This window comes from Bufo bufo, chromosome 4, assembly GCF_905171765.1.
Source record: "Bufo bufo chromosome 4, aBufBuf1.1, whole genome shotgun sequence".
NCBI lineage: Eukaryota > Metazoa > Chordata > Amphibia > Anura > Bufonidae > Bufo > Bufo bufo.
In genome coordinates this window covers 443,868,552-443,882,413 of record NC_053392.1, presented here as the reverse complement: position 1 = coordinate 443,882,413, position 13,862 = coordinate 443,868,552, and the positions used below count along the sequence as shown (strand labels likewise).

Sequence of the window (13,862 nt, the reverse complement as noted above, 5' to 3'; positions counted from 1 at the left end):
AAATCTGGTGCAGGTCTAGACACCCAGTCTAAGCTTACGCCATGTTTAGGATTGGTAAATCTGGACCACTGTCTTGGGAGCAGTCATCCTTGCTTCATGAGTGCAATGCGCTGGAGCCCATGGTTGTCACTCACGTCAGTCAAGCTAGAAATGCATCCTTAAAAGAATGGACCACTCGTTCTACTCTTCTCTATAATTTGTAAGTTGTTTTTCTACATAAAGCTAAAACTGGCCCGCTTGACAGGGACATTTTTAGAAATCTTTTCTGCAGCAGTGTAACAGCATGGTAGTGCATTAGTGGCTGGTTCCCCTCCAATATCTTTGTAAATACACTGCTCAAAAAAATAAAGGGAACACAAAAATAACACATCCTAGATCTGAATTAATTAAATATTTTTCTGAAATACTTTGTTCTTTACATAGTTGAATGTGCTGACAACAAAATCACACAAAAATTAAAAACTGGAAATCAAATTTTTTAACCCATGGAGGTCTGGATTTGGAGTCACCCTCAAAATTAAAGTGGAAAAACACACTACAGGCTGATCCAACTTTGATGTAATGTCCTTAAAACAAGTCAAAATGAGGCTCAGTAGTGTGTGTGGCCTCCACGTGCCTGTATGACCTCCCTACAACGCCTGTGCATGCTCCTGATGAGGTGGCGGACGGTCTCCTGAGGGATCTCCTCCCAGACCTGGACTAAAGCATCTGCCAACTCCTGGACAGTCTGTGGTGTAACGTGACGTTGGTGGATAGAGAGAGACATGATGTCCCAGATGTGCTTAATTGGATTCAGGTCTGGGGAACGGGCGGGCCAGTCCATAGCACCAATGCCTACGTCTTGCAGGAACTGCTGACACACTTCAGCCACATGAGGTCTAGCATTGTCTTGCATTAGGAGGAACCCAGGGCCAACCGCACCAGCATATGGTCTCACAAGGGGTCTGAGGATCTCATCTCGGTACCTAATGGCAGTCAGGCTACCTCTGGCGAGCACATGGAGGGCTGTGCGGCCCTCCAAAGAAATGCCACCCCACACCATTACTGACCCAATGCCAAACCGGTCATGCTTGAGGATGTTGCAGGCAGCAGAACGTTCTCCACGGCGTCTCCAGACTCTGTCACATCTGTCACATGTGCTCAGTGTGAACCTGCTTTCATCTGTGAAGAGCACAGGGTGCCAGTGGCGAATTTGCCAATCTTGGTGTTCTCTGGCAAATGCCAAACGTCCTGCACGGTGTTGGGCTGTAAGCACAACCCCCACCTGTGGACGTCGAGCCCTCATATCACCCTCATGGAGTCTGTTTCTGACCGTTTGAGCAGACACATGCACATTTGGTGGCCTGCTGGAGGTCATTTTGCAGGGCTCTGGCAGTGCTCCTCCTGTTCCTCCTTGCACAAAGGCGGAGGTAGCGGTCCTGCTGCTGGGTTGTTGCCCTCCTACGGCCTCCTCCACGTCTCCTGATGTACTGGCCTGTCTCCTGGTAGAGCCTCCATGCTCTGGACACTACGCTGACACACACAGAAAACCTTCTTGCCACAGCTCGCATTGATGTGCCATCCTGGATAAGCTGCACTACCTGAGCCACTTGTGTGGGTTGTAGACTCCGTCTCATGCTACCACTAGAGTGAAAGCACCGCCAGCATTCAAAAGTGACCAAAACATCAGCCAGGAAGCATAGGAACTGAGAAGTGGTCTGTGGTTACCACCTGCAGAACCATTCCTTTATTGGGGGTGTCTTGCTAATTGCCTATAATTTCCACCTGTTGTCTATCCCATTTGCACAACAGCATGTGAAATTGATTGTCACTCAGTGTTGCTTCCTAAGTGGACAGTTTGATTTCACAGAAGTGTGATTGATTACATTGTGTTGTTTATCCACCTCCCGACCGCCTAACGCACGGATGCGTCCGGAAGGTGGTTGATTCATTCCTCCTGGACGCATCCGTGCGTCATCTCGCGAGACGCGAGATTTCCTGTGAACGCGCGCACACAGGCGTGCGCGTTCACAGGATCGGAAGGTAAGAGAGTGGATCTCCAGCCTGCCAGCGGCGATCGTTCGCTGGCAGGCTGGAGATGTGTTTTTTTTTTTAACCCCTAACAGGTATATTAGACGCTGTTATGATAACAGCGTCTAATATACCTGCTACCTGGTCCTCTGGTGGTCCCCTTTGTTTGGATCGACCACCAGAGGACACAGGTAGCTCAGTAAAGTAGCACCAACCACCACTACACTACACTACACCCCCCCCCCGTCACTTATTAACCCCTTATTCACCCCTGATCACTCCAGATCACCCCATATAGACTCCCTGATCACCCCCCTGTCATTGATCACCCCCCTGTCATTGATAACCCCCTGTAAGGCTCCATTCAGAGGTCCGTATGAATTTTACGGATCCACTGATAGATGGATCGGATCCGCAAAACACATACGGACGTCTGAATGGAGCCTTACAGGGGAGTGATCAATGACGGAGGTGATCACCCCATATAGACTCCCTGATCACCCCCCTGTCATTGATCACCCCCCTGTCATTGATAACCTCCTGTAAGGCTCCATTCAGAGGTCCGTATGAATTTTACGGATCCACTGATAGATGGATCGGATCCGCAAAACACATACGGACATCTGAATGGAGCCTTACAGGGGAGTGATCAATGACTGTGGTGATCACCCCATATAGACTCCCTGATCACCCCCCTGTCATTGATCACCCCCCTGTAAGGCTGCATTCAGATGTCCGTATGATTTTTACGGATCCACTGATACATGGACCGGATCCGCAAAACACATACGGACATCTGAATGGAGCCTTACAGGGGGGTGATCACCCCATATAGACTCCCTGATCACCCCCCTGTCATTGATCACCCCCCTGTCATTGATCACCCCCCTGTAAGGCTGCATTCAGATGTCCGTATGATTTTTACGGATCCACTGATACATGGATCGGATCCGCAAAACACATACGGACATCTGAATGGAGCCTTATAGGGGGGTGATCAATGACAGGGGGGTGATCACCCCATATAGACTCCCTGATCACCCCCCTGTCATTGATCACCCCCCTGTCAGGCTGCATTCAGATGTCCGTATGATTTTTACGGATCCACTGATACATGGATCGGATCCGCAAAACACATACGGACATCCGAATGGAGCCTTATAGGGGGGTGATCAATGACAGGGGGGTGATCACCCCATATAGACTCCCTGATCACCCCCCTGTCATTGATCACCCCCCTGTAAGGCTGCATTCAGATGTCCGTATGATTTTTACGGATCCACTGATACATGGATCGGATCCGCAAAACACATACGGACATCTGAATGGAGCCTTATAGGGGGGTGATCAATGACAGGGGGGGTGATCACCCCATATAGACTCCCTGATCACCCCCCTGTCATTGATCACCCCCCTGTCATTGATCACCCCCCTGTAAGGCTCCATTCAGACATTTTTTTGGCCCAAGTTAGCGGAAATTATTATTCTTTTTCTTACAAATTCTCATATTCCACTAACTTGTGTCAAAAAATAAAATCTCACATGAACTCACCATACCCCTCACGGAATCCAAATGCGTAAAAATTTTTAGACATTTATATTCCAGACTTCTTCTCACGCTTCAGGGCCCCTAGAATGCCAGGGCAGTATAAATACCCCACATGTGACCCCATTTCGGAAAGAAGACACCCCAAGGTATTCCGTGAGGGGCATATTGAGTCCATGAAAGATTGAAATTTTTGTCCCAAGTTAGCGGAAAGGGAGACTTTGTGAGAAAAAAATAAATATCAATTTCCGCTAACTTGTGCCCAAAATTTTTTTTTTATATGAACTCGCCATGCCCCTCATTGAATACCTTGGGGTGTCTTCTTTCCAAAATGGGGTCACATGTGGGGTATTTATACTGCCCTGGCATTTTAGGGGCCCCAAAGCGTGAGAAGAAGTCTGGTATCCAAATGTCTAAAAATGCCCTCCTAAAAGGAATTTGGGCACCTTTGCGCATCTAGGCTGCAAAAAAGTGTCACACATCTGGTATCTCCGTATTCAGGAGAAGTTGGGGAATGTGTTTTGGGGTGTCATTTTACATATACCCATGCTGGGTGAGAGAAATATCTTGGTCAAATGCCAACTTTGTATAAAAAAATGGGAAAAGTTGTCTTTTGCCAAGATATTTCTCTCACCCAGGGAGATGGGTATATGTAAAAATACACCCCAAAACACATTCCCCAACTTCTCCTGAATACGGAGATACCACATGTGTGACACTTTTTTGCAGCCTAGGTGGGCAAAGGGGCCCACATTCCAAAGAGCACCTTTAGGATTTCACAGGTCATTTACCTACTTACCACACATTAGGGCCCCTGGAAAATGCCAGGGCAGTATAACTACCCCACAAGTGACCCCATTTTGGAAAGAAGACACCCCAAGGTATTCCGTGAGGGGCATGGCGAGTTCCTAGAATTTTTTATTTTTTGTCACAAGTTAGTGGAAAATGATGATTTTTTATTTTATTTTTTTTTCTTACAAAGTCTCATATTCCACTAACTTGTGACAAAAAATAAAAACTTCCATGAACTCACTATGCCCATCAGCGAATACCTTGGGGTGTCTTCTTTCCAAAATGGGGTCACTTGTGGGGTAGTTATACTGCTCTGGCATTCTAGGGGCCCAAATGTGTGGTAAGGAGTTTGAAATCAAATTCTGTAAAAAATGACCAGTGAAATCCGAAAGGTGCTCTTTGGAATGTGGGCCCCTTTGCCCACCTAGGCTGCAAAAAAGTGCCACTAATGTGGTATCTCCGTATTCAGGAGAAGTTGGGGAATGTGTTTTGGGGTGTCATTTTACATATACCCATGCTGGGTGAGAGAAATATCTTGGCAAAAGACAACTTTTACCATTTTTTTTATACAAAGTTGTCTTTTGCCAAGATATTTCTCTCACCCAGCATGGGTATATGTAAAATGACACCCCAAAACACATTCCCCAACTTCTCCTGAATAAGGAGATACCACATGTGTGACACTTTTTTGCAGCCTAGGTGGGCAAAGGGGCCCACATTCCAAAGAGCACCTTTCGGATTTCACCAGCCATTTTTTACAGAATTTGATTTCAAACTCCTTACCACACATTAGGGCCCCTAGAATGCCAGGGCAGTATAACTACCCCACAAGTGACCCAATTTTGGAAAGAAGACATCCCAAGGTATTCGCTGATGGGCATAGTGAGTTCATGGAAGTTTTTATTTTTTGTCACAAGTTAGTGGAATATGAGACTTTGTAAGAAAAAAATAAAATAAAAAGTCATTTTTTTCCGCTAACTTGTGACAAAAAATAAAAAGTTCTATGAACTCACTATGCCCATCAGCGAATACCTTAGGGTGTCTACTTTCCGAAATGGGGTCATTTGTGGGGTGTTTGTACTGTCTGTGCATTGTAGAACCTCAGGAAACATGACAGGTGCTCAGAAAGTCAGAGCTGCTTCAAAAAGCAGAAATTCACATTTTTGTACCATAGTTTGTAAACACTAACTTTTACCCAAACCATTTTTTTTTTACCCAAACATTTTTTTTTTATCAAAGACATGTAGAACAATAGATTTAGAGCAAAATTTATATATGGATCTCGTTTTTTTTTGCAAAATTTTACAACTGAAAGTGAAAAATGTCATTTTTTTGCAAAAAAAATCGTTAAATTTCGATTAATAACAAAAAAAGTTAAAATGTCAGCAGCAATGAAATACCACCAAATGAAAGCTCTATTAGTGAGAAGAAAAGAAGGTAAAATTCATTTGGGTGGTAAGTTGCATGACCGAGCAATAAACGGTGAAAGTAGTGTAGGTCAGAAGTGTAAAAAGTGGCCTGGTCTTTCAGGGTGTTTAAGCTATGGGGGCTGAGGTGGTTATGTGTTCCCTTTATTTTTTTGAGCAGTGTATATGGTTCAGATTCATGCCTAGAATACTTACTTGATTGGAGGATTTAAAGGGGTTATCCAATCCCTATATAGATTATACTTATCCCGCTCCCCGACACCCACTTCGCTTCTGATCACCGCACAGCCGCCGCTGCATCTCCCCATCGCGCGGATCAAAACATCCGGCGACAGGGGGAGCAGCCAATAGCAGGCCGCGAGGGGGACGAGCCTCCCAAGCGTCACTCGTCACGCTCGTCTCTACCAGCAATGTGGATGAGATTTTAAGATCTCTTTCCCATACTGCGAAAATAAAACTGCACCGTAAATTGAGCTGTGGTGCAGCTTTTAAGTCTGCAGTATGTCAGTTTATGCTGCAGATTTCTTTTTTTTGCAATGCATAGGGTAAAATCCTTGCCAAATCCACAGCAGAATCCATGACAAATCTGCCCCGTGTGGCCCTTACCGCTCTGTATTATTACATGAATATGTGAATGTGTACTCCATCTAGAAAATACTATAATGCCACTTGTATGTTTTTTAGTGGTCTGGTAGTCATGAAAAAACAACCCAAAATGGTGCCAGTGACAAATTCCTCAGTGCATATGCTCCCTGTTAACTAAGGTGAACTGATGAAATAACCATAACGTTATTTAGTTACCAAAAAAATCAAAGCTTGACTATGACTAAGGATCCAGTACTGTCCAAAAATACGTCCCATATGTTATCCCAGCTGAGACCCTGTCATGATAAACGGGCACTGTATTTCATGAAGCAATATTTCTGGGGTGATATACTAAGACTTTGTAGTTTCAGATGCCAGTCTTATAAATGCAGCGCAGAACGAGTCAAATTCATTAAGAGGCAGAGACCTCATAATAACTGTGGTGCAGGTCCAGGCAGTCTGTGGGCCAGACCTTCAAATCTAGACCACATAAGAGCTGGCATAGATTGAACTATCATTTATGCCATGTGTAAATGGTAGTAAACCCGTCGATAGGCCATGCCCCCGCTGCTAAACCCCGCCCACTTTCCTTGCCACTTTTATAAATGATGAGACAAGTGAAAAGACAAAAATTCCAGTGCAATTATGGTGTGCGCCATCATTTTCAGCTGTCCAATAAATGTCCTCTTTGTGCCTGCCCTGTGTGCTGTGAGGAAAGGTATTGTGAGCACCTTCACTTCCACTACTTTGTCACGTTTGACAGGTTGTAAGGCTCTCCTGAGCTGGAAATGCCTTTCATGTCTCCACATGTATGACAGCCTGGAAGATTAACAGGTGCCAGAAGTTAAAGATAGATGGAATCCCACATGAAAGCACGAAAAGAAATGAATCAATATTTCAGCTCGTACAAAACCTTTTGTGAATCAGGTTGCACTTAATACATGAACACACACCACCGTGTAGGTCCTGGAGCACAAAGTGCACATGTAGATTGAGCAACCTATATGTGTCAACAGATATATATATATATATATATATATATATATATATATATACTTCTTTACATGGAAACCTTGTCCTGTAGAGCAGGAGGCTACCACCACGTATGTCCATAAAAAGGTTTTACTGACATTGAGTTGGCACTTACCTATTACTAGTGCCAGGCAATGGGGTAATCTAGGGCTTCTGCCATGCACATGATGTGTGTGGTCAACTTTAGACTTCTCATCTCAGTGTTTCCTAGCAAGGATTCGGTGGAACCTAGTTTGAAAGGAATGCTTTCTCTGCCCTCGCCATGGCTGTCAGCAGATATAAGTGGGATAAGTACACAGCAGTATAGGAGTCTGAGACCCATGTGTGTATGATAACGGCTTCCCGGTTGGCAAAAGGATTAGGACCTCTCCATTAGGTAGTATACAGGATACATTCTGAGGGTGGATGGTGTGATGGTATTTTAGAACATTTATTAAATATCATCTAAACAAACAGAATAAAAGAAGTTTGAAGGAAATTCAGAATAGATGTATAAGGGGATGGCCACATTATCACTCAGCAGTTTGGTCATTTTAAAAGCCAGGCAATAAGGGTACAGCCACACGTAGTGGAAATGCTGCAGATTTTCCACCGCGGCTGTCCATGTCGAAAAATCTGCAGCTTCTCTCCATTTCTGGCAGCGGACATTGAGATTCAACAACCTGATCCTTCTTTCTCCTGACATCATCTGTTGGGGGAGAGATGGGAGTTCCCATACACATTAGATAGCTGAAAAGGGTAGTCTTCCATCTGTGGGGGGCCTTCCTCTTGATGTCACGTTTTCCCATTACTAAATTTGCCTTACTTGTTTATTATTGGGTTATGAAATGTTCACTGATTTCCAAAAGGCATAAAATTAAAGATGAAACACACTTTCCAACTTTTTAAGCAATATCAGTGTATTATTTTGGTTTTGTAGAATTTGGGAGTGAAAAAAAGGAAAGGAGGAACTTGCAAAATTATGAGAACCCAAGAATATTTGAGCGCTCACAACTACCGAGGTCTCAGACCTTAAATTGCCTGTTAAGGTTTAAGGGGTATTCCGGGTATTTCAAGTTATCCCCTATCCATAGGACTATCCTTAGCTGCTAGGCTCGTCCCCATCACGGCCTGCTATTGGCTGCTCAGAACCCCTTCCCCGCCCCCCGTCGCCGGATGTTTTGATCCGCGGCAGCCGTGCAGGGATCCGGAGTGACGCGGGTGCCGGGGAGCAGGTAAGTATAATATATACGAGGAGCCTGGGTATTGGGAAGGATCTTTTAGACTTTGGATAACCCCTTTAACTGTTCACAGTAACAGTAATTTTGAGCAGGGTTGCCCATACTTTTGCATGCCATTGTGACTTAATACCAGGATTTCCATAGCGTGCACATGTAGAATGCAAATTTTAGTCTGAAGTGGATTCTTGTGTCTTCTTTGTACTTCACAGATTGCATTAAAGGAGCACTACAAAGGAGACAACGTCATGATCTGCAATGTTCTTTGTCTTGGAGAAAGTGACTGTAGTAATACATTGGAAGATGAACATGACCCTCACATCCCTTCTCAAGCCCTGGTCTATAGAATTGCCCGTCAGCATATTTATGCCCTTCTGCTTGGCACTGGTAATGGTAAGCATGTCAGTCGCTGATCTATGAATTTTTTTGTGTTTATTGTCCATTCTCTTTGAGATGGAAACATGGCTTTACGTTCCTGCTGCTCTCTATCTGCTCATATTTTGTTTGCTTTGGGATTGTGAGAAAGACATTTAAGTATGCTATGTTCCTCCGGTAATGGTGGAGACACTCAATTTTTTAGATGTGTTTGGGACGGGTAGTGCTCTGTTTTATATGTTTATGTAGTATTTCTGCATTAAAGGTGTTATCCCATGATTATTGTAAAAAATGAAAATCAGATATCATATAGTACACAACAACCTCTTTCTAACAAAGCTAGAACCAGCCCTGTACCTCACATGGATCTCCATTCATTGCTCTGCTACATTTATATCAAGCTGAAAGCACAAAGGGGGTGTCTTTTCTGCTGCAGCTAAGGGGGCGTGTCCAGGCTCTCCCTATCACAGCTCAGGAGACAGTTAAACGATGAAACTGAGCATGTGCGGCCATCTCAGTGAGCAGGTCAAAGAAGTAAGAAAAAAAAACAACAGGTGGCGCTATGAAGATACATTTTACTGAGTAACCCTACTATGGTAAATTTTTAATTACATACAGTTACAAAAGTAATCAGATCCAGGTGCTGGTTTAAAAACTGTAAAATTTGTTTTGTGGGACAACTCTTAAAGAGGAGCTGTTGCCTCTCCAGAAATGTCAGTTTTAGTAAATACCTTCCACTCAGTCCCTACATAGTCTGAAACTCACTGAAAAAACGGGTGGAAATGCTCTAAACCCAGACACTGTAGCGTGTCTATAACCGTGGGAGCCATTCCTCCGCATGCGGTTCGCAGATAACGGCAATCCCCAGCAAAAAATGTGTACAATGGAGGATGATGGGGCGGACCACATTCACCACAAGGACATCTTACACAAAACGATACATTGTGCAGATGAAAAAATATATAATACACAAAATGATACGCAACTGACAATACTAGCCAATTCCTCAAGCCGATGTTAAAAGCTGAGAATTTTGCCAATATCTTCCAGTCAGGAACATATCGGAGCCCCTCATGCACCACGTCACGGTGTCTCAGCAAGCATGGGGTCCTACCTGACTGGAAGATATTGGCAAAGTTCTCAGCTTTTAACATTGGCTTGAGGAATTGGCTAGTATTGTCAGTTGCGTATCACTTTGGTGCATTTTTTGCAGTGATTTGCCTACATAGTCTGACACTGACCAATCATTGCTGGCAGTATCAGATTGTGTAGAGAATGGAGCAGTGATCATGTGCACTACAGCTCTATTCACACAAGGGACTTGATTCTCATGAGCTGGAACCAGGTTGAAAATAGGTGATAACTGTTGTTTGTGGGCCGACCCCTTTAAGAAACAGTGCCAGCCTTGTTATTGGGCCGTGCCCCATAGTGCTGAGCTGTAATAGCAAACATAGCCCATGGGTACAGTTTCTGTTAAAAGTACAACAGAGCCTTTCCTAATCTCAATTGGAGAACGAAGCCCAGAAATAAAACCCCAACATTTATATAGCTCATCACTAAAAAGACAATGGGGTCATTTATTAAGACGGCGCATCCACATACATAACTTCGGCGCATCCAGCCCCAGTCTAAATGTATGCCAGCTTCCTTGCTGGCGTAGATTTAGAACATTTTCTATGCCTAAAACAGGCTTAGAAAATTATAAATGAGACGGGCCACCTATGCCACGCCTCCTTCCTCGCCTATACCACTCCTCCTTCTTTAGACCTGGGGAAAAATACCTTTTGTGCCGCAATCTGTGACAGATATAAGCCAGAAAACTGCCATATATCAGGTTGTAAATGACCCCCATGGCCTTTATCAAGCAAAGACCTACACTCTCCAGTGTGACACAATGGACGGTCGCTCCAAGAATTGCACTGTTGATGACATATAGTGCAAGGGACATAAACATGCAGTCCTTTAATGGCATATTCACATAATGTCTCATTCCATTTGAGATATTTTGAAGTAATAGATGATTGTGTATCGCTGCAGAGTAATGCCGTATTCTGTAATTTGCACCTGGTCTTACCGTAGACATGATCGTTAGTGGTGGCCGCACAAGGGACTAACACAACAATCTGAAAGGAAGTGCCGGCGTAGCTGTTATTGGGAGAAGTGCATTTCTTTGCACTTACATCAGTGTTTTCTTATTATGTCTACAGAGCTGGGACTCAATTCAGTGCTGTAAAGGGGATTGTTGTATTGTTAAATAAGCTCTCTGAGCAGGAAAATGTCTTATCTTTCATCGCTCTAACACGGGCGTTAATGACTTGCACTGTAGGTTAAACATGTTCTTTTTATGTTTTTCCTCTAGAAAGAAATGGAGGAATATACAGAGGTGTTTTCATGTATGTGTTAAGCTCAGTCTTGTTTCCAGCAATTGTTGTTAAGACTCCGCTGAAATATACAATCAGTGTTGATGGGGCTAAGCCCTCCTTGTGGATCGGAAACCTAGAGCATTGGTCAAATAAACAGATAAAGTAGACTATATGCTGCTCTGAAGTACTGAGGTTTGATGGTCCGACATGGTCCTGATTTGACAGGACTATTAGAACCATTTTTGAAAGTCCACTATAATAATTGAGAGCCACATCTATAAAAGCTTAGTGCTTGTTGTCCATAGCAGTATCCGAGGTCACCTTTTAATTTCTAAACTGCTTTGTAAAAGGAAAATGCCATCTGTAGTTGCTATGACCAACAAAGCCACTTTTCTCTGAGAAAGCCTGATACTTTTCTGTGTGGAAATTCCATATCAAACATTGTATTGTTTTTATCACAACCATACTTTGGCTTCTAGGGCATCTTCCGTGCCACTCGCATTAGTTGTGTTAGTGAAAAACTTTGTACATCACAAGTCTTTTGTGGGATTCTCCGACGAGTGGTGGGATTTCCACATTCCTTACAATGTATTAGTCGGATGATTCATCATATCAGAAAAAAAACGTTACCTAGGTTTATCAAAGGTTAATAAACATGTAAGTATAATATGGACAATCCAAGAATAGGGTTCCAGTGCTAAGGGTGACTTCACATCACCGCTATTTATATCTGGTAGAGGAGCAGAACAATGGAAATAACGGATGTGCCAGATTTAGCACATAACTAAGACGAATGGAGCTGAACAGACTCTATTGACTACAATGGAATCCATTCATTTTCCACTTGGGACCCTGTTCTTTTACTAGACAAAAAAGTCCTGCATGCAGGACTTATTTGTTTAGTCTTTTTGACAGAATCTTTGACAGAGGCTATGAACTGGGCTTCCAATACAGATGTGTACAAGCCCTAAATAGGTTAAAGTCCATGGGTTTTATTAAAGAAGCTCTCCCACAAAAACTTTTATTCTCTGACCTATTAGAAAAGTACATGATGTAAACTGTAGTGAAGGTAATTTCCTTACTAGTGACTGTATTTGTGAGTTATAACCTCCCTACTGAAGCTCAGCTGTGTCATGTGACCCACAGTCTAACTTCACAGCATCTTATGTGTGGACAGGAAGTCTGTTTCTCTATGTATTGCTATAGGAGCCTCAATGTCAGTCTTATAGGAATGAATAGAGAAGTAACCAACTTGACCTGTCCTGTGTTAGTTGGAGAGGCAAAGTGCTGGTCAAATGACACAGCTGAGTATCAGAAAGGAGATTATAACTCACAAATACAGTCACTGGTAAGAAGATTACCTTCTCTGTAGTTTGCATCATTTACCTTTCTAACAGGTCAGAGATAACATTTTTTGTGAGTATGCTTCTTTAAGTCCATTAAAATCCTTTACTGGTAAAACAGTCCATGATCAAAGTTCTCAGTCCATGTAGGATCAGGGAAGCACTCCCAAGATTTAATAAGACCAGTAGTACTGAAACCTTATTCTTGGATTGCCTACATCTTGTTGAATGTGAGACACCTTGAGTCATGGGCTTGGAATGGTAAGCTATCACCTCTCTTTAAATAAAGTTACTAACTATGGTTTCATTTTGCTTTGTTTCATCAGTTGTTGTTTTTCTGCATTGTTTATGTTCCCTAGATGCATGTCCTTTGGTCCATGAGTGGTATGCACACAGTGGCAATATGCTGGAGAAACCAGAGCTTGTTCCAACAGTTCCACTCTCTATACCAGGTGAGTTTCCAGAGTCCTTAAGGACCCATGACATACCGGCACGGTGAAATCATTCAGCGGGCATCCTGTCACAACGCCTGGGGGGGGTCATGTGACCCCCCCGTATCGGCGATCGCCGCAAACCGCAGGTCAATTCAGACCTGCGGTTTGCGGCTTTACCTGCGGTTGCGGCGGCTGTGCCATCGGGTCCCCATGCGGCTGTGGGGGGGACCCGATGGCATAGAAGGCCGCGCGATGTCTAAGGAAGCCATCGCGTTGCCTTCCGGTGAAGAGCCTGTGAGATCCAGCCCCCTGTATCTCACAGGCCCCGGAAGCTGTATGAGTAATACACACAGTATTACTCATACAGCCAATGCATTCCAATACAGAAGTATTGGAATGCATTGTAAAGGAATTATACCCCCCAAAGTTCAAGTCCCAAAGTGGGACAAAAAATAAAATTAAAAAAAAGTTTAAATTTTTTGGGGGGAAAACTTTATTTTTTTAAAGTTTCAAGTAAAAATAAACAAAAACTTCATTTTCCCCAAATAAAGTTAAAAAAAATTGGTAAAAAATAGTATACATATTAGGTATCGCCGCGTCCGTATCGACCGGCTCTATAAATATTTCACATGACCTAACCCCTCAGATGAACACCGTAAAAAATAAAAATAAAAACTGTGCTAAATAAACAATTTTTTTGTCACCTTACATCACAAAAAGTACAACAGCAAGCGATCA

The 13,862-nt window shown here is 43.4% G+C and overlaps 1 protein-coding gene across 2 annotated transcripts in view; it reads left to right on the top strand.

Annotated features, from left to right (window-relative positions):
* Positions 1–13,862, top strand: part of FAM120B (family with sequence similarity 120B) — a 143,016-nt gene that overhangs the window by 16,080 nt on the left and 113,074 nt on the right. For both annotated transcript variants that reach the window (XM_040429397.1, XM_040429398.1), the window contains exons 3-4: positions 8,822–9,002; positions 13,050–13,142. In XM_040429397.1, the coding sequence (XP_040285331.1) occupies positions 8,822–9,002; positions 13,050–13,142 (274 nt within the window). The remainder of the gene's footprint in view (positions 1–8,821; positions 9,003–13,049; positions 13,143–13,862) is intronic.